This window comes from Mercenaria mercenaria, chromosome 6, assembly GCF_021730395.1.
Source record: "Mercenaria mercenaria strain notata chromosome 6, MADL_Memer_1, whole genome shotgun sequence".
NCBI lineage: Eukaryota > Metazoa > Mollusca > Bivalvia > Venerida > Veneridae > Mercenaria > Mercenaria mercenaria.
The window spans coordinates 32774112-32796334 of NC_069366.1; the positions used below are offsets into that span (position 1 = coordinate 32774112).

Genomic DNA, 22223 nt, shown 5'->3' on the forward strand with positions numbered 1-22223 from the left:
ATCGTCTAATAGAAAAAAAGTATTTATCGTAGAAAAAATGTTTATAAATAGATAAAAGAATCTACATTCCATAGGGAAGTTATTTTTCTAACCAACCTAGGTAACGTATCGTTGAAACTGTCATTTTTATCCTTTGAGGTATCTTTTCGTTACAGAAAGACATATTTCTACATCTGTTGATATTGAATGTGCCAAACTAGGCGGTGATATAGTTATATTTCAATACCCGCCGTTCTCTGGGGAGAGCGGGCTATTATCGAACTATCAGATTATAACCAATCCAATGCGCGAGACCTCACAGTCTTGCGCGTTGCGGTTGGTTCGCATCAACTGTCTGTCAACCAATAGGAGGCATTCACACAAAAAGGTGCGGAGTTAGAATGAAATTTGAGATGAATGTAAAAGATATACAACTTTACGTCAAGTGATTCTACAAAATCTTGCTAACAATCTGTCCTATGTTGCCATCAAATTCTACGAGCATTTTTTCTCAAAAAAGGATCTAAGGATTTCTATTTTGTTCTCCAGTTTGCTCGGATAGTATCGACAATATCATCAATGGAGAACAAGCTGTTTAATCTTGATGTTTTTGTCAGTAATATTCAATAAAAGAAATATTCAGAATAGTTCTGTTACTTTGTAAATCTGTGATATATTTTTACATTTGAAAATAACTTCTTTGCATTATAACTATGGATCAGACAAGTGAAGATTCGAACTCGTCCGTCGGGAGTTACCGCGAGCGAAACAGTCCGCTCAACTTTTCAAAATCACAGTGTCAGATGTCGACAAAAGCGTCGGCATTTTCAATTGACGCTTTAATTGGCAAAAGAACTCTTGCACAGATGCAATCTTGTGGTTTTCCGTCGGCAAATAGTCCCGACGAAGAACATGAAGACTGTGATTCATCAAAACGGACGTGTTGTGATTCACCGCCGGCAAAACGTGTCCGACATTCCGACGGGATTCCGTTAGCTCCTCTAGGTTAGTATTATCAGGAAAAATGATCACCAAATGATCATCATATAAAATATACAAGTAAATTTCTTGTTTAGAATAAAATTAATATCATATAAAATATACAAATAAATTCCTTGTTTAGAATAAACATTTTTGCAGATAAATAATGCTCTTGGTTAAAATCATTAATTATTTAGAACACCTGACCAATAGAAAATTTCACCGACTGTTAACTTGTCTTATATGTTTCGGTGCTTGTCAGCGTTTAGATACATTTTATAAAATCGAATGTATTATTCATCCTCAACACTATGTTAACTTACACTTTTACACGTCGTGACAACATGTTTGATTGTGTATTATATATATGTATATGTACTATGTACAAGTCAAAATAAAACATATGTTCTGTTCTGTTCTGTTAAAATATTTTATTTTTAATCAAAAAGTTAAACTGGTAAAATGTGAAACAAAAAAGAAAAATCAAAAATCGGAATCTGGAAGTCTTCAATTAATATTCATTAATTATTAATATTCCAAAATAAATGATATTATAGTGCTGACAAACGTGTGCAATTTGTGTAATTATAGAAGAAAAAAATACCGAAAAGACTGAAAATTCTGCAATAAAGTCACTATGACATAATGACAGTACCCTACAATTTTTGTATAATTTTCTCTTCTTTTTTTTTATTAAATGGCAAGGGAAAATATATGGAAGTCATTACCAGCTCTGTCTTAAATGTAAATGGGATTTTATGCACGGTTTATAAATGTTTTTATATCATATTGAAATTCCAGTATTTCTTAGGTTAAATTGTCTTTCATATTTTTTTATTTTAAAGAATGGCATGAATAAATTCGTCAACTGTTTTGACTCAAAATGTACACGTCCTTATACTTTTATTAATAAAACCTTCATCCAAACGGAATATTTACTGTATGAAGACCCACCGTTGTTATAGCTTTATTTATTATTGTCTTGAATAAACTTTGTTCTGTCTTAAGATGAGTCCGTGCACGGTGTAATTGTACCTTTTCAAAAAACTGTTATTCAGCTTTTAACAAATTCTAACATACATTCTGATATTTCGTATCAAATCAAGAAATGAATTCTGATATAAAATAAAATAAAATAATAACCTAAAATCTGATAACCCGACAACAAATTTGCCGTGTAAACGGTTACCATTTAACAATAAAATTATCATTTAAAAAATCTTCACAATCAATTACTTTATTTTGAAAATCGTCACATTTCGAGAGATAAAAATCTGCAGTTGCCATGATATATTTCGATACTATCATAAATCTAGTCATAAATATTTAGTTTTTGATAATGATAGCTTGTAGTTTTGCATGTAGATTGTAGCTGATGGTGGCATTGTTATTTTGTAAGATTTTGTAGGATGATTCACACGCATTTGTATAACAAATCACAATAAAACTGATAATTTGTAATAAAATTTGATTTCATATGATAAAGAAATTATATCGAGGTTGAGAGAATCTGGCGCGAAAATTCTAGTTCGTCAGTGTTTTTTTATACTGAAGCATAATAAATTATTGTTCGGAGCAAGAAGCATTTCCATCAATAAAATTTCACAAGAATAATTGCATGTTGTGTTTGGTATAATATGCATGTTACAATTTAAGTAGGGTCTGTCGAAAACTGGTGTTTTCTTTCCAAAAGCACTGAAAAAAGAAGACTTTTTGTTTTAGAAATTTTTAAAATCATCTCTAGAAAGTCTGTAAAATAATGTACTCTAAGCATTTTTTTTCTATGTAAAATTATACACATATATATTTCAAAAGTCTATATTATATTCTGGGTCAGCATGCTTGTATTGTTTAATGTTATGCCATTTGAAAGTTTTATTTGTATGTTATTATTTTTGATTATTATTTCCATAATTATGTTTTCATATACACGCATTTTTGTAATAATATTTCTAATTATATTTGAGAAAATCGCACTTATACCCGTAGCTTCTGCTGGATTTTCCGTATTAAAAGTCCAATTTCAGCTTTTCGGCAGCAGAGAGTGTCCAGATAAAGAAAAAATATTTGTTTCACACAGTGAAAAAATCATTATCTTTCCAGAACGCCTTGTAGAATCGGCAACGTCATTAAGTTCCCAAAAGCCCCAAAATTCCGAGGAATTGTCAAGCCCGAAAAAAGGGGATACACCCACTCCAACCTTCACTACAAAAGTCGAGAACGAGCCAGACGCCGAGGACATTGAAGTCGTCAGCCCGACCGCGACGCCGCCGTGCTGCAAGGAACTCGCAGACGTGGAGTGCCGTCTGGAAACAAAAGATTTATGGGACAAATTTCACGAGCTCGGCACGGAGATGATTATAACAAAAACTGGCAGGTTGGTTCGAAATGATAATGCCTTAATCACCCATGTTTGCAAGATATTAATCGAAATAAACTTAATTGTCCGTGCACATAAACACAGGGTTCTTTGCAGACGATTTACTCCTGGTAACGCCTCATTCTTTACCTGAACAATATCTCAAATATTTATTCGTTTTGGCAAAATTCTAAACTTTTCGATAAACCGACAGTGATCCTGATTAATAGTTTTTTCTAAAGGCGTTTATTGAAATTTTTGTTGCATCAGATATAACCGATGTGATGAAATATGCATTTCTACAAGCAGTGTTCATTAAACAGATAGAATAGTAAACCATTGCATAAGGTCATAAAACAGGCTGAGAACCAGTATCAAAACTCTTGCATCTGATTGGTTGTATGTGAGCTTTAATTGAAAACTGGCCAGTAGCAAGGTTCCTTTCTGAGACTGGTCCCCAAATTGTTTTTATTACTTTGAAGCCAGTCCGTATAATTGTATTGACTGAAATAGGTTCAAATAACCAATCTTTTTGTGAAGCATCAACTCGGTGCTTTCTCTCAACTACCAACTTCACTAAATAATGTATATCACGTCATTTGAACTGTCAAAAGCGCAAATATTCTATGACGTTTATCTTATTCAAAGAAGCATAGCGTTAATTATATGATAGGGTTGTGTAAGCTATTTTTAAAATGTGTAATGCTGAAGTGATTGCTTCTGACGATAGCAGCAGAATGACATAACATGGGGCATTTTGTCAGTACATGGCTTGGCCTAGTCTTATCATTATTGGTTACATTGAAGCCATACACAAAGATCGCTTTTTACCATTTTGTAGTTTTAGAAACGCGCTTGGCTTGTCGTCTAAAGAATATTACTATGTGACTCCTAATATAAATCGCCGGTCTATAGTTTGTGTTATTGATCAGTCTGTAGATTAAACACTAAATATTGTTGGCTTAAATTAAACTTGAAGAAAAAAATATGAATTTATTGCTGATGGCATGTAATGAAACATTAACATGAAACTATTTGTCTTCAGTCCTTCGGACACCGGGGAATAGTTTTGACTATTGACCGACAAACTATTCCATAAGTGCACAAAACCCAGTCATTCAGATTTACTCTTTGAGAACAAAACGTTTCATGATTCAGCAGTAAAAACATTAAATAGTGCTTGAAGATGCCGTGTAGCTTTATAGAACGTTAGACGTTTAGTTATATTTTCTGGTCCTTTGGGATCATGGAGTCCACTCAATGTTCATGGGAAATAGAGTTCCGCTTAAGCCCGTGCTAGTGGGTGTGAGGGGTGTTGCACTTTCCACAACCTCTCATGAACAGGCTCAATCAAATCGAGTCTGCTATTATTTTGCTTGGTTGCATTCTATTTTTTTTTACAGATTTTATTATTATAAGACAAAAAGAAAATTCATCAATTTTTAAACAAAATTTAACGTTAGAAGTTTTATTATAAGACAAAAAGAAAATTCATCAATTTTTAAACAAAATTTTAACAGAATAAGATCCGTTGATCAGGTTTGCATGGTTTAAGATATTACTTTTTTCAATTTGTGGTCACTGTGCCAATTAAGTTGTTTTCTCATCATTTGAATTTCAAACCCAAATAAACACCAGAATTTATGTTTAAACATCACAGTATTAAATGTCAAAGTTTAGATGCCCAGGTCAGTGAAAACAATATATTTTCCTCCAGGATGATCATCCGTCAATGGAAGATGTTTAACGGCTTTTTTTTCACCAAGAACCCACTATTTACTTAAAATCAAACGTCTATTTATTCATGCGCACGATTATTGTTTGGACTTAAATGTCCGTAAAACTATAAAACTTGATACGTTTGATAGACCCCCTTTAAGTAGAAAATTTCCACCATTGAGCAATTTCGAGGGTCTTTTGTGGGTTGAAGAGCATTTGAGACGCTAATGCAAATATGCGCAGTGTAATTTTGTTTAAATTAACTGAAAGTCAAGATGGCGGACAAGTGCGGTATGCGTCGCGCACATGCAATTACCGTCAGTCATCTATGGAATCGGTTTCAAGTGGAGTTTTCTCAGTTTTTTTATCAGGAAAAGCTGTTCATGATTGCATTATTAGTGCAGTAGTGGTCAGACGTTTAATTATATTAATTGACGGCACGTTCCTATAAAGTGATCGTAATATTGGGACTTCTTTCGGCTCGTTGATTTTCATTGGTACCCGGCTTCAATATTGCAGAGAAAACAAGAAAGCAATCGAGTTTGTGGATAGTAAAAAACTCTTTTATTTTTTCTCTTTCTTTTTCCATTATATCGGGCATTTTCTTGCCCTTTTTTTCTCTGTCTCCGGAACATGCATTACTAGTAAAATTCGGTATGTAAGGGGTTGTGACTGGAGAGTTTACTGGTCCCCTGGGCTGGACCTCTGAACATATAAACTGTAGTATATTGGCAATTCCAACATTAATTCATGAACTACGTTTCACTCGTTTTTGATATGGCCGTTATCACATATTTTCCAACGAATTCTGTCATGTAACTTTATTTTTTTGCGTAACAATTTTATCAGCAGATTTCCTTGAATATCAATTTTAAGCTACATTTAATAAAAATGGTTGATTTCTGTGGTTAAACTTAAATGAATTTAAATTAATTTAAGGATGTGCACAAAAGCAATTGTTCTGGTTAAACAAATTGTGTCCATAATTTCCTAAAATATTTCATTTTCGTGGACATGTTGTACAAGAATTTTCTTATTGTTGTATTTGCGGACGATGCGCTGATTTTTGTCAAGTTTTAGAATCAAGGTGTATAAATCATCACCAAGGTTACACAAGTGAACACTAGGTCCATTTCCCGTCTGTAATTAACTGGTCATCTCCAATATAAATTTAAACCGAGACTATAATTAACTAGGGGCTATTGGGCCCCGTCTGTCGGCGCGTTGCCGCCCCCAGGGGTGAGCCCTTTTTGCTTGTAATTTACTCCCGAGGGAATCCCTTTTCAACAGTGAATTGGACAATGAAAACAAATACGGTTATAAATGAGCGGTCAATCAGCACATTGATGACCAGTGGTCATTCGTTTAAAAGTAATTCAAGAATGAGCTAACTGAATTAATATATACACTGTGCAGCTATCTGATTTAATGCTACAAACACAAACACTTGTAACAGTGTTATTTACAACAACAATTCATATAGATAGCACTAATTAACAAATCCATTTTATATCTTTATCTTTTTGCTAATTATCTTTCAGCGGATTTCAATTACATCCCCAATCTACTTATTAAAAGTTATCTATAAGCGACACATTTTTGCAGTAATTTCAAATAATTATAGTCCCCTTTTATGTATATTATTATTAAAAGATACACTGATACATTCAATTTCGTACTGATAATATCAGCGATAGTTATTTATTTAAATATTTTAGGAGTATCTTATCCCAGAAAACCCTCAAATGAAATGTAACGCATACATGTATATGTACTGCAATTGTAAAATAATGAAACTTGTATCAAAGCCCTTGCAAGAACAAAAATTAATAAATACAATATCTTTGATTACACTATCAATAGAATGTAAATTTCAGCAGTAACTCGAAAAAAAACAACAACAACACAACAACAACTGAAAATGGCACAATAAAATTCATTAAATTATTTCAAATGGTACTATGTGATGTGGGATAATGAAAGTATAAGCATGCATATTATTATATGTATAAGAGTATTACGATTCTATGAGAGTCTGAAATTATATGTATCCATGAACAAAGTAATTTTATCTGCCGTAAGAAGCAAATTTTTATATATGTTTTCTAACACGTGGTATTTAAAGAAAATGTTCTGTACTGTATTATTATAAAATTCGGATTCGTGCGTTGTTGTGATGGCCTCACAAATGTTTCTATTTATTTATCAGAACTCAAAACCTCAGAGCTGCATCCGTGTGATAAGTTGGATCGTTCACTGTGTCTAAGACTTTAAGACTAGACACAAATTGACCATTTAATATCTATCATCTTTTCTCCTTTCTTTCTTTCTTGTCGAAAAAAAATATACAAAGGGCACTCTGCCTATGTGGTGAAGTATGAATGACTGTTCATAATTTGTACAAAGTTACATTGACTGATTTTGACTAATTTCTATCCCTTTATGACATAAAGTTATTTGAATCAAAATATCAACTTTTGTTGAAAATGACAGAATGTCAGGATACTGCCCACGGCGTTATATATTTTAAACATTTTAATATGGTGAACGCCAAAAAGAAGAAGAAAGAAGAACATTTTAATATGAAATTAATATTGGAGTTGATTTTGTTTAGTTCTTATATTAACACTCGATACCAGTCATTCAGTTGTTAATCATTTGTAATACTAATGCACGTATAGCACGTGTTGAGCAATATCAACAAAGCACGAGACAATATGCTTCAGTGTTGCACAGACGCACAGCACCACGGGATACCGCAGTGGTCAATGCGGACAGCTATCTGTCGTAACTATAGGATGACCACTCACCCCTTTGTCCTGCCTTTCAATCCCAATTACAGGCAATGAAATTTGTAATTATCAACAACAATAGACAGTTTTATATGATACTACCAGAGCTGGTTTAAACAAATGTCCAAGTGGTCATTTTCAAAATGAATGGCTAACGATTTTAGAGGCAATTTAAAGGTGATAAATATTTCTGCCAAAATAAGTTGTGCCCTAGAAATTGGATATGTTTTGATTCGGACAATTTTAGTTCCAAGTGTGAAACGTTACAGTTGTCTAAACCCCTCAGTACGTTTTCTTTCTCCTTATCCGCGCATCATCAGTGTGTGATGGGCAGTTTGGGGTGAAAATGTGTAATTTAGACAGTGGTCATTTTCTGATCAAATTGACCAACATCTCGAGACAATCTCGGACATTTCGACACGCTTATTGTAATGGTTACCGAATCTCATTTGGAAACCTTCTATTTTCACCTACACGTGGTTGTTATAGCAACACCTCAGGCTACAAATGTTGCTGATTTAGAACCTTATTTGGCTCTTCATCGACTTAAGGACAGTAAATTTCGGACTTGAATGACATGGGGTGATTGGGAAGATAGTGAAATTAGGAAGATATGTGGTATTTTGGTCAAACTATCAATTGCAAATGGCTATTATCGAAAACGAGACAATAGCTTAAGTCTAAGACAAAACAAAATTAAATGACTTGGATCAAAGACACAATAGAATTACCCGTTATTATTTGCCTGTCTGTGTCAAGAACGTAACTTGTTACATTATCATACTGGCATTGTAAAATTCTGCAGTGACATTCTCTGGTATATATATTTTTTTTTTATTTTTGGGAGCTTTTTAATATTTACATTATCTTTATGCCAAACAGGTTTTAAGCTGTGAGTTTAGAAAATGGTATTTCTTATGTTTGAATTTTTCGAAATTTTGGCGTTTTAACGATTATAAGAATCAATATTAATTTAGAAAAAAAATGACTTTTTGATAATTGTTTTTAAGTTTTAAGAAAATAGTACTCCTGATATGTAAAAATATGCAACGTATAGTAAAAAAAAACGTATAGTAAAAGAAAATGGTAATATGTATCTATTGATATCATTATATTTTTTAAAAAGAAATAATACTTTAAGATAATTCAAACGTGGCGAGTCGTGATTTTATTCATCAAATTATGTTCGCATGAAACCTAACAATTTGTATGACATTAGAGAACTTAAAATATGACAAATTTGGGAAGTACACACTTTAAAATGAAAACAGAACATGTGGGGATATTGGATAAACTGTTTTCTTCATTCATACCTGTCACAACCAAACACATCAAAGATAGAATAATTTTTTGGGGTATTGTAAACCTACTTTTTTAAAGGAAACTTAATTCGATAAAACATTTTTGTTTTACGCAATAACATGATATTTTAGAAGTTGACTGATACTCGGATATTGCCTCTAATTTGTTAAGATCATGAAATATCAGTTAGAAAAATGATTTACAAAATATTACATTAACTGTCGCGGACATGCATTAGTTTAAATTTATTTTCTTTGTAGACGGATTTGAATTTCAAACAAAAAGTAAAATAGAAATATAATCGCCGAGCAAATATAAGACGATACAACATGAAAGCATGAAAATCAAATTTACACTACTCGTATTATACCGATACTTTTAGGAAAAAATTATCTAATTTTAGTTATACAAAATAGATCACAGTTATAAAACAATGAAGTTTGTTTCTTATAAACTTACAACACTACAAATTTCGCATTCGCTATTATTTTTATCAGTGATGTCTGTGAATATTTTCATTCTCACTGTATGTATATGTAAATTGTTTATTACTATATACATGCATGCTGTACGAGTATATAGCTATGATGACGAGGACCTTCTTATGTTTAAGTCATATTACTATGAATAAAGTTCTGTTCTGTTCTGTACAAATTTCTTAGGAAATGAAATTATTAGAATATTTATATGCAACAAATGAATAAGGATAAAAAAATTATAACATTAAAATACATGTAGTTTTTGTTTTACACCGTGTGTTATTTTAACCAAACTTGTCTTTTATACAATTGTCACAATAGCCTAATGATTTTTTTCAGATCATTTTTTTTATATATAATAGAACAGAACAGAACACCATATATTGTTCTGTTTTAACTCTTAATGAAACACGAAACCTACTTAAATTAAATTATAATATTCCAGCATCAACACCTAAATGTTTTTTTTATATTGTTTTCAAGTATTTCGGGACGATATTATTCAGATACTTGTTAAATACAAAATGTTTATATATTTATTAAAAAAACTCATAGAATAACAATTTTTATGTAGAAAAGAAAGTGCTACATACAACTGATTGATAAAGTATAACATTTATATATGAGCCGTGCCATGGGAAAACCAACATAGTGGGTTTGCGACCAGCATGGATCCAGACCAGCCTGCGCATCCGCGCAGTCTGGTCAGGATCCATGCTGTTCGCTAACAGTTTCTCCAATTCCAATAGGCTTTAAAAGCGAACAGCATGGAGCCTGACCAGACTGCGTGGATGCGCAGGCTGGTCTGGATCCATGCTGGTCGCAAACCCACTATGTTGGTTTTCTCATGGCACGGCTCATATAAATTTTCTGTTAAAATCTTTTCAGGAAAATTGATGTGAGCCAACATTTATACCAAATTCATATATTCGTTAAAAGAAATTAGCTTGATATTGTACTTGTATAGAAACTTTTAAGTGGAGTAAAACCAGAAATTATTAGCTCAGAAAATCTTTGTCCTACATTATTATTATACTCTTTTACATCTAATTTGATATAGTTTAAGAATGCGAACATTACTCATTAATCTGTATATTTTTTTCATTTCTTAGCACGCGTAACACTCCATGTTTCACTGACGCCGGATAAGCCAAAAGTATGCATAAATTCTTGCGCTTCCTCTTTTGTCAACTTAAGTACTTGTTAGACACATACTTCTCACAACAGCCCACGTCTTTGCTAGTTGGGAGGGAAAACGTTCTCAAGTGTGAATACGAAACCGACAATTTGAGCTGCTCTACATATAACAAAACACATTAACAATATTGTCTGCTCCCCATGATTAATGATAAGCGATTAGAGACAAGATCTTCAGCTTCTAGGACCCTTCTTTCTGATACAAATTGCCATCTCTTGTCTCATCCATTACAATACATCTTTCCAGAGTCACACAACTTCTTCAGATTTGTTACACAGGGGTTTCGTACAACTTTTATAAAACTGTGTCTGCTTACGACAAAAATAATCGTTAAGACATTTTGTCTTCTTTTGATAGAAAATATATTATTTTTGTGCACATTGTTTGATTATCTGTTTAATATAAATAGAGAATATTTGTTTGTTTCAGTGTAAGATAGAAATATATTTCACCGAGTGAACACCATATGCAATCATGAATTTCACACAAGAAGCGCAGCTACGAGTGAAAATGTAAAATATGGTGTTTACGAGTGAAATTTTTTCAATTTAACTTGTACAACAATTATTTTTTTATGAGTTTCAACGGTTTTAAGTAAATGATGCCCATTTTACCCGCGCAAAGTCACGTGTATTGCATCTTGACGTTATTGGCATTGTCGTCATATCACGATATATGTTTGAGAAATTGTCAAATAGTTTTTCGAATTTTCCAGATTTCGTTTACATTTCATTACGGTGGAGGGCATTTCTTTATGCTAAGTTTTATATACATTTATATCTTTAGAACAATTTACTAATATTTAGAATTCATATTCTTCCGCATTCAAGCCAGTACACTTCCGTACCAGTGAAAAAATAAAATGATGTTTTCACTGATATACTTGTAATCCAGTACTTCACTGAAACACATGAAATAAAATATATTTAATTTTGAGTGGCTATGATAAAAGTGATGATCCACAATGTAATTAGTTGTTTTATAATGTAAACTACATGGTCTGATGGTCAAATAAGTAGACTTCGTTTACACAAAAGGTTGACAAAAGATTACAAATAAAATATATTATTCTTTCTTAACCAACGGAACATTTAAATGATATCTATGCCTATCTACTTCGTGAAGATGGATTGTCTGAACTTATATTCATAATATCTAAGAACGTACTAATATATAGAGGATAATTGTTGGTTTCGGTGTAATATCACGTTATAGTTTCACCGAGTGGGCACCAAAAGTGATATTTTCACGAGTGGCGCAGCCACGAGTGAAAATAACAACTTTTGGTGTTCACGAGTGAAATTACCGTGATATTACATCGATACCAACAATTTTTCTGTTTATTTTATGTCTAAAACTCTACTTTTGTTGTGTTTATTTCAATAAAATGTCGAAATTTGCGGGAAATTTTATCAGGAAGCATCGCAAAGATGACGTCATTTTAACGACGTCATCGTCATATTGTTTCCGGCTTTCAGTACGCTTGGTAAACTTTTTGACGTTAATCCGGGTATCAGATTTGATAATTTTCACTGAGTGGCCAGTGAGTTTATCAGGATATAATTCACCGTTATATTTCGATAAACCACCGAAAAACATAAAATAAAAAATATCTTATAGGTTTCTAATAGCCTCTGTCAATCTGACTGTACTTAAACTTGGTTTCATCGACAAATAACAGTTTTGTTACGTTTGTGCCAAATAATTCATTGCAAAAGCTCTAAATATGTACACACATGTTTTAATAAAAATAAAATCACAGTTTTGGAGACATACTTCTACTCGAGACCGATGTTGCCAAAATTTTGTTATGAAATTTGGTTTTCACCCCTGTGCCAAATATTTCCATGGCAACACTTCGTAACTTTCGAGTAGCTAGTTTTCTCTTCCAAGATAAACATAGAGATAAGCTCCATTGTTTCCTACGACTTGACCCATCATTTACCATTTGCAATTCGGAACTGTCATTTAGCGAATTTATGATGAAAGAACTACCATTTCCCGTCAGTAAACGTCCCCAGGGGGAGCCAATCATTACAGGAATCTAAGTGATAGTCACTGTAAGGTGATAAATGGTTGTGATAAAACGTGAAGCTCCATCACATTCCAAAACAAATCTGAAGCGGATTTTTTGCCAATTTTGGTGCCGATTTATGTGTCGTATGGTGCAGATCTTGCTCTCCAAACGCTTAAAACTTTGCCAAGCGCTTTTCCACAGGGAATAAAAGTGTTTAAATGGCGGCTCGGATATCATGCTAATGGCAAGCCGAATAGTTATTGAATGATTTGATATCGGCGAATTACCCGCGTCTGGATTGTGTTTTCCAGCAATCTTAATTTGTTTTTATTCACAAGTTCTCATATCAGCCAATCCATCAAAACACCCCAGTCGCACTAAAAGCCATAGTACGTGTTTATTGTAGTAGGTTATTGATATATTCACCAAAATTCGCAGGAATTGAATTCCTGTGAGACACATACGTAAGAAAAGGAAAGATAAGTTGGAATTTTCTCAGATAGATAATCAGACATATAACATCTTTCATTTGTTTGTGATAGGTTTAGAATAATTTTTAATCAAAACAGAAGCATGTTTTTGCAGATGGTATAAAGTTGGCCTAACGCCTAAACGATAGATGTAAAAAGTTCTTTGTTGCTTTAAGACATTTTTTCGCTTAACCCAACCTTTTTCAAAACCACTGCTTTTGTGCCATTCCATCATTACTTCCCAGGTTTTAGACAGGGCGTTGCGGTAACCTCGCCAATTTCAAATAAGACGTTTGATTTATTGCAAATATTTGTGTACACAAACAGTAGCAATTTATAATCTCATTTCAGACGTATGTTTCCAACAGTTCGTGTGTCCTTCACTGGCCTGGATCCAGATACCAAATACAGTGTCCTAATGGATATTGTCCCGGTTGACAACAAAAGGTACCGTTATGCCTATCACAGATCTTCCTGGTTGGTTGCAGGAAAAGCTGACCCGCCATTACCAACAAGGTAGAAAACTTTTCGTTGAAAAGTTATATTTCAAATTCTTCATTCCTCAGTAGGCTATTGGTCAATTTCTTTTTCTTAAATACTTGATGTAATACTTTATTTTAAAAAACTGAATGAGAGCTAATGGAACTAGTTGTTTTCGTGTTTTTAGTATTTTCCATTATTTATTTTACGTCAGATTCCCTTATTTGTTTGAAAATACATATTAGGCTTAGCCTTGTAAAATATACTGAACACCGTTGTAAGTATAAAAATAACGTACCACATAATTATACACTGAAAATCCGTTTCATTTAGAAAACTGATATCATTTCATTTATAATTTTCAGATTCTATGTGCACCCAGACTCACCGTATTCCGGAGAACAACTTGTAAAACAGACTGTATCGTTTGAGAAACTCAAACTTACCAATAACATGCTTGATAAAAATAGCCAGGTATGTAGTTAAAAATAGAACAAGACTGACTTCCAGTCAATAACATGCTTGATAAATATGGCAATGACGCAGAACAAATTCTGATAAAATACGTTCAATTTCTTGATCACATTATTATATTAAATACATTTTATACATACATATATAGACATATTAAAATACGCCGAGGACTGAGCGCGAAACTATTGTAACTTGGTCTTTATTTATATACAGTTATAATAGTTTCGCTCTCTGCCCTCGATATGATATTACTATTGAATAAAAATGTTTTAAAACTCACTTACATATAATTTTATTATTCATCTGCAGATTATTTTGAACTCGATGCACAAATATCAGCCACGTATACATATAGTGAAGAAGAAAGACAGCACACCAAACCTCCCATCCATAACTACTCTTGAAGCTGAAGAATTTAAAACGTTTATATTCCCAGAAACCACATTCATCGCTGTAACAGCATATCAAAATCAGCTGGTAAGGACTAAAGAATAAAACACTTTAATTACATTACTGATGTGATTGGATCCAATAAAGATTGTACGAATATCTTTTTGTTATTTATCGCAATACTTCTTTCATACGTTACTGTTGTGGCTTTTAGTACGTTACATAAGCTACTCATTGGCTGAGTGAGTGTAAATAGACCTCATCAGTTTTTGTTTATGCCTTATTGCCTTATTACATTATTACATTTATTCAATCTGAAGTAGCCATCAAAGTGACAGATTCGTACAATCGTTAATTGTAACACAGGTACACACCTTACCTGAAATGATGACATTCGAGAATCCTTCCCTATAATCAAAGCTCGGCAGTCGGATAATATCGTCGGTGTATATGCAAGAACAATTCATTACATAGGTATATACAACTGAATTAAGATCTTGTCTTTTCCTTCATTTCAGATTACCAAATTAAAGATAGACAGTAATCCATTTGCAAAGGGATTTAGGGACTCGACACGGCTTACCGAGTTTGATTCTTTCTATCCATCAAGAGAAAGCATGGAGAGTTTGATGCAACAACACACATACGCAAGATCCCCTCTGAGAGCGTACACTGAGGCTGAAATTGAGGAATCGCTCAAACAACATAGAGAATTGTATGCAAGAGGTATACAGATATTAAATATTATATTTGTACATAGCTGATCATTTTCATCATATATTGACAGTCTAAAATTTCATAGGACTCTCCTTTTTGGCCTGTTCTCTATTTTGCTGAATTAAGTGACACAGAGCTTTTTCATTTCAGCGTGTTATTTATTTGTTGAACAAAAACGGAATAGAAATCTAGTACTGTTTCATAGTTGCGTTTTTTTCCAAAATGTTTTGGCATTTGTTGTATAAAGTTGCATATGACACATTTCTTTGCCCCTCAATATGTTTCTTTATAAGGTTGCATAGTGCAACTTGTATTTCATTTCACACTGCTTTAGAAGTTGTTGAATACAGCTCGATATGATCATATCTTTTCTCTTTTTATGTTCTGAAATAAGACGTTTTGTTTTAATGTTTACTTACACACTGAATGAATTTTCTGTAACAAAGTAGGGTTGTAATTGAATACATGAAGATACAATCATCATCAATTGTGACACAGATCCCTTTTCTTTTTTTCCAGAAGATCAAGCTTCTTTGGAAAAGCAGGGTATGATGACGTCACCATGGTCAATGTGGCGTCCTATTCCTACGTCACTTCTGGGTGGCGCCCCATATCCACCAACAGATCGTTCCTTGTATACATTATATGGCGGACTTTTCGGACTGAATAATTCTAACTTTGTATTTCCTGCACTGGGACTTCATCCATTTATGGCCGCAAATAATATAAACAATATGAGACTTAGAGAAGGGGTACCAGCTACTTCGGGATATAATTCAGAAAGTAGCCCTGGTGCCCAGCTCCATTATCCAACAGCATTATATAGGTATCATCCTTATTTGAACGCTGAAAAACTTTCGGCTCAGAAATCAACGCCTACGTCATCAGAATCTTCACCGACAATAGACTCTTCTAGACCGTAGTGACATGCGCGTTGGACAGCGTTTATAAATAGTGCAAACAAAGAAAATGTGATAGTAAGGCCTCGATACCAAAGCAGGTGCAGATTTGGAGACTAAATTTGGTAGTTTGAGGGAAGCCCCAAGTTTTCATCTACATCACCGATTTCTGTCTGACATTTACAAAACATAGACATTTACTTTTCGCTGAATTGCAAAGAGCGAACTTTAGTGTATTTTGGGGGAGTAACCGATTTCACCGAATCATTACTGGAAAATAGCGCTTCACTAAGTGGAAACAAACGATTTTACAAAATAATGACTGGAAAAGGTGAATTTCACTAAATCAGCACTTGAAAAAGTGAAATTCACTGACCCATTACTTGAAAAGGTGAAATTTGAGTGAGCAGTCATTCTATTAGCTCGTATTACGCACAATCAGACTGATTCTGCCGTGAACAGTGTTTTAAGTGTCATTATTTATTTCTCTATTAGAGTGTAAACATAATATAAATGTGTATTATTTAGTCAAGGAATAGCCTCTAAAAGAGTTGTCTGTTGTAAAATGTATTATGATCTCTTGTAACTTTCTTGAGGGTGGATACTAGTAATATTGGCAGATGAACACTTGCGACTCTTGTGACCCCTGCATATACACGTACTAACATGACATATATTATGTTAAAATGTTCACCAAAGTACAGATCTCAGGAGGAGGAGACAGGAGATTATTGGGATACTTTAATTTATGTTATTCAACAAAATTTGTTCTAATTATATGGATATTATTACTTTAGAAACATCATGCATATTACTTATTCGGTTTTAAACAAACGAAAACTGTACGGTAAGGAGATAAAGACCCACGTCAGATAATTTCCTATTTGACGTCTTATAATAGACGCCAACACCGCGAGTAAAGCTAACATTAGAAAAGAGATAATTCAATTTGCTCTCTAGAGTGTCTTTAGAAAGGCAAAATTTATTCATTATTCATTTATTTTGATACTAGTACTAGAAAGAAGACGACTTTAATGCAAGATATAAAGTTTGTTTTATTTTCTTTCTTTATTCTAACAAATCAAAATTGGTATAAAACTCAAGAATTGTGAAAATAGTTCGACAAATGAAGCTCGACTAGGCGTATAAATTTCTAAAACTGTTATGTTAACCATACCTCGACCAAGCATCTAGTTTCTATAGGTTGTTTTGCTCACACTACTTCGACTAGGCAAATAATTTCTGTAAGCTGTTATGCTCGCAATATTTCTATCAGGCAATCATTTCTATAAGCTGTTAGGCTCGCAATATTTCGATCAGGCAATAATTTCTATAAACTGTTATGCTCGCAATATTTCTATCAGGCAATTAATTTCAGTAAGCTGTTATGCTCGCAGTATTTCTATTAGGCAATCATTTCTATAAGCTGTTATGCTCGCAATATTTCGATCAGGCATATTATTTCTATAGGCTGTTATGCTCACAATAATTTATTTCTTAGTAGTCTGTAGAATATTAATAAGACAGTCGTATGAATAGATCAGTAAAAGATATAGAATTTCTAAAGACTGATTTTAATAGTATGAGTTTATTTTATCATTCCGTCATAGCATTTTATTATGGATGCAGTTTAAAATATCTATCGGTTTTCCTAAAGGAATCACAACAACATGATCATGTATATGTTATGTTTTATTTATTTGAAATATTCTTTTAAGGGGACAACTTGACAGAATTGATGAAAATCATGTTTTATGAACAAAACTTGCTCTATTTTACATTTCTATTCTTGGAACAATATACATTACACAATGCACTGTGAACTCATTTCATGATCAGATCAAATTTCAATTGCTAAGTTCACAGCCACGTGGAGATAACTGACAAATAAACCAAACAGTACTATAATTTCTCAAGTCAGTTAGAATATCACTACAGTTCCACTGTCCTGTTTTCAACAGCCCAATTAAAACTTGAATTGAGAACAGAACGCATGCCAATTACGACAAGCCAGTAAGAATCTGCATTAAAATGTCGATTATAAGTGATTAACATATTTTCATATATATTATCATTCTTTTTCTTAACTTAAAGCTATATGTTTAAATAGGTTCTGCACATAATATCAGTAGTTTTGTATTGACTATAATGGTTCTTCCCAGAAAAGAGATTTCACTTGTATCCAAGGCTATTTATTTGTAAACACTTAGGCTAGGTAAGCCGGATAGACATGTCTCTAAGCACCCCCTCTCTCTCTGTGTTCTGCCCTGTGTCTGTACTGGTAGAAGATCAATTTGGCCTTGCATGTGTAGCATCTTTGAACGTGTTTATCATGAAAAAAGGTTAAACAAATTCAATTACATGATAATTAATTTATCAATGTCCGTAAAATACGATTTTTGACAAGAAACGTAAATGAAATATGTACAGAAAGTTTTAAAACAAAATGTTGAAATGCTCTTTCCTACGATTTGTCTCATTGTTGGAGTCTATTAAAGATAATTATATTGATATGTTTTCCATATTCTCATATGAGATGCTTAAAAGACTACAGTTTGTATTGTGATAAATAATATTAATTAAATGTAAATGTTTCAAGATTTCAATTCTAAAACATTACAGTATGCCTTGTTTACATCACGATCGGTCTCGTTTAAAAGCGACCGGATGTCAATAACCAATTTCACAGCCACGTGAAGACAATTGACAAATATACAAAACAATACCATTATTCAATTTCTCAAGTCAGTAAGAATATCACCACGGTTCCTCACCATTCACGCCTCTGTCTTGTCTTCATCATCCCAGCTTCAACTTGAACTGACAGCAGGTCGATTGGCAATTTTGACCAGTCAATAGGAATTCTTTCTGACGATGGAAAACAATCATTTTGAGTTAGCCAAGTGTTAAATCGAATAAGAATTGCATTTAGTATGTGTTAATCTGTGTGAAATCGACAAGGCTGCATCAAAGGGACTTGACGCTTGCATTACAATACGACTGAAGTTCGTGATTTGTTTTGTTAATTTTTGTAATATTTGTTTCTAATTAAACATGTTTCCGGTCTTGCCATGCATAAATTTTATTTATTTCTCTCATGTTTTGTTGAAATTGATGATGTATTAAGAAAAAATAAACCTCAATCAAACAGACACTTTGTAGCGTGTTTAATTTCATTAAAAAGAACCATATCCGCCAGGGAAAAAAAGGTGAATAGATTATTAAATTATAAATACATAAATTATGTACATGGTGTTGTAACAAAACAAAGGGATATTTTGTAAGATGGAAACTGATATATCTGGAATCTGATACCTTAATTTGTAGAGCATTTCTCAGTCTTGGCTTATTACAAGTTTGGACAATCTTAGTTTAGGTTGATATGATGTTATGCTTTTCATATCGACACATAATTCCTGATCGATCTATGAGAGAATAGAAGTCGGTTTCTTTTTTTATGCTGAGCGCCAAGCAAGGGAGGCTACTGGTACCATTGGTCATGTCTTTGGTATGGCGCGGTCTGGGAGCTTCTTACACACTTATAATGTTGTTTGTTTGAAAGCTGATATCAGCAGTGTCCACATGAAGTGTAAATGATCCACTTTTATATTAAACTAAACAATTTGAAAACAAGGACTATGGTCTAACAGGAATAGCAAAGTCAAAAGAACACAACCCCCAAAAGCGAAGCTTAACAGCGATTTACATATGGCGTGTAAATGACTTACATTTTTATTAAAGTAAACAATACAAACAAGAACTAAAGTCAAACAGGAGTAGCAAAGTCCAAAGAACACATCTTCTACAGCAATGTACATATGGCGTGTAAATGATTTACAGTTATATCAAACCAAACAATTCTAAAACAAAGATACGAATAGCTAAGTCCAAAGAAAACAACCTCCAAAGGCGAAGCTCTACAGCAATTTACAGTTGATTTACAATTATATTAAAATAAACAATTTGAAAACAAGGACTTTAGTGAAATAGGAGAAGCTAAGTCTAAAGAACACAACCCCCAAAAGCGAAACTACAGCAGTGTACGTATGGTGTGTAAATAATTGACTTTTACACCAATGTCAACAATTAGACAACGCGGGCTAAACAAGCAAACGAAGGAACACGGCGGAATGCGAACAACCTTGGAATGGTTAGTGGTAAAACCCCCACTTTGGAGTTAAAAACCCGTACCAATAACCCCATTACTTAACAGAACTATAAAACATTTATGACAACCAGCGTACGAAAAATGTTTTCACCATACATTTTCATTTTATAAGAAATTTGATTTCTAATTTTATTTATACATGAATTAAATGTCTCAGAAATATTTTACTTGAAATACAAAACGACGCCCGACATGAGTAGTAGGTCAAAAAGCGGAGCTATAAAACCTGGTTTAAATGTCAATATTTTCACGTTCCATTCGAACAGATAGTGCATATTTACCTTTTTCACTTTTCAAGACAGGTTTGGCTCTGTTTCATGTCACCCCAAGTTTCAGAAAAAAGAATATTATACTATATGGAATACCTTCTAAGTGTGTAAACGAATGATATTATTAAACAGTATAATACAAGAATGACATCCCAGCATTGAAATGTGACGTGAACCTTATTTTGGTAGAGGTGTCTGTTATAGATATATGAAAGCTAGGACTAATATCCAACAGGTACATCCGCGTTCTAAAAACGCAGCCTACCCAAAGTTCATCCCACAGCAAACCGGTGTGCACAAGACTAGCACACATAGACAAACACACGTGCACAAATTCGCTGAAAAAGACAAAGCAAACACATGAGGACAAAACGAACAAACGAAGGAACACAGTGGGGCACCGCCTTGGAACGGTCATAGGGAAGTCTACTACTGGGGAGCTTAAACCGGTTTATGGTGCGCACTATCCTCACTCTTACCATCAGTATGTTCCAGTCACATGGCAGTGTAAATAGAAGTTATCCCCGCCAGGCGAATCCCTAACACACGCAACGGTAACTGAAGCCATGGCATGAATTCTTATTGGCTATTTGGACAGGCTATTTAAGTAACTGTGCATTATTGTAATATCAAACTGTTCAACACTGTATACGTATTTTCTCATTCGTCAGTTTGACTGTCGATTATTTTTAGTAACTGCGCAATATCGCTTTTTCAGTACCAAGTAAAAATGTTCAACAGGAGTATTTTTGCAATGAGGTGTCATTCTGACCGGTCATATATCATTTATTGTTAACAGTTGATATGAGGTAAAATGTATCTAAAAACAATTTGTTTTAGTGTATCACATCAAAACATTAAAATGACACTGATACTACCGTGATATAGTGAAATTTTCAATGATGTTGCTATTCGGGCCAATATCAACTTGGTACGCCAAAAAGTCATCGCCATTACTAGGCCAATATCAAGTTTGTATTCCATCCAGTCATTCAGTTCATTCTCATTACGGTACTTTTTATTATATTACTGTATACTACATTATTTTTTTTAAAGTAAAGTGTAAAGTTATTTTGTTGCGCATTAGAACATACTTTAAACTAAAGATAAAAATAGACATTGACTAGGAAATATGTAAATAGATTAAAACCAAATGTATGGCTTCCATGTTCATCGCCGTTTGAATACATCTGCGGATGTCTCTAAATTGCTTTTTTGTACTTTTAGCATGTTTGAATGTTGAGTTCTGCTCAACCCGGGGCTAGAGGGCGTGGACGGTAGCCTGCATTTCCACTACCGTCCATGAACAGGCTCAATCAAACCGAGCCTGCAACATTTTCGTTTTTGACGTGTTGAGCGACCTGTTAAGTTTCCACTTTTCTCTATTTTGCTCTTTTGTCTACGTTTAGGATAATGAGAAAGTGTGATTCGATTGATTTCAAATGTACACATATGGACAGAGAACCGATATGTTTGTAGGAAGGACACGTTTTCGCAACATATGATTTGAACATGATTAGGTGGAAAACC

At 33.4% G+C, this 22223-nt stretch overlaps 1 protein-coding gene across 1 annotated transcript; it reads left to right on the forward strand.

The window, feature by feature from the left end:
* The first annotated feature begins 281 nt into the window (after positions 1–281).
* On the forward strand, positions 282–16575 carry LOC123549223 (T-box transcription factor TBX20-like). The gene is made up of 7 exons (XM_045337137.2): positions 282–984; positions 3064–3337; positions 13648–13812; positions 14142–14250; positions 14560–14727; positions 15159–15366; positions 15877–16575. Exons 1-7 carry the CDS (start codon positions 693–695, stop codon positions 16278–16280), a joined length of 1620 nt encoding a protein of 539 aa, XP_045193072.1. The 5' UTR covers positions 282–692; the 3' UTR covers positions 16281–16575.
* The last annotated feature ends 5648 nt before the right edge of the window (positions 16576–22223 follow it).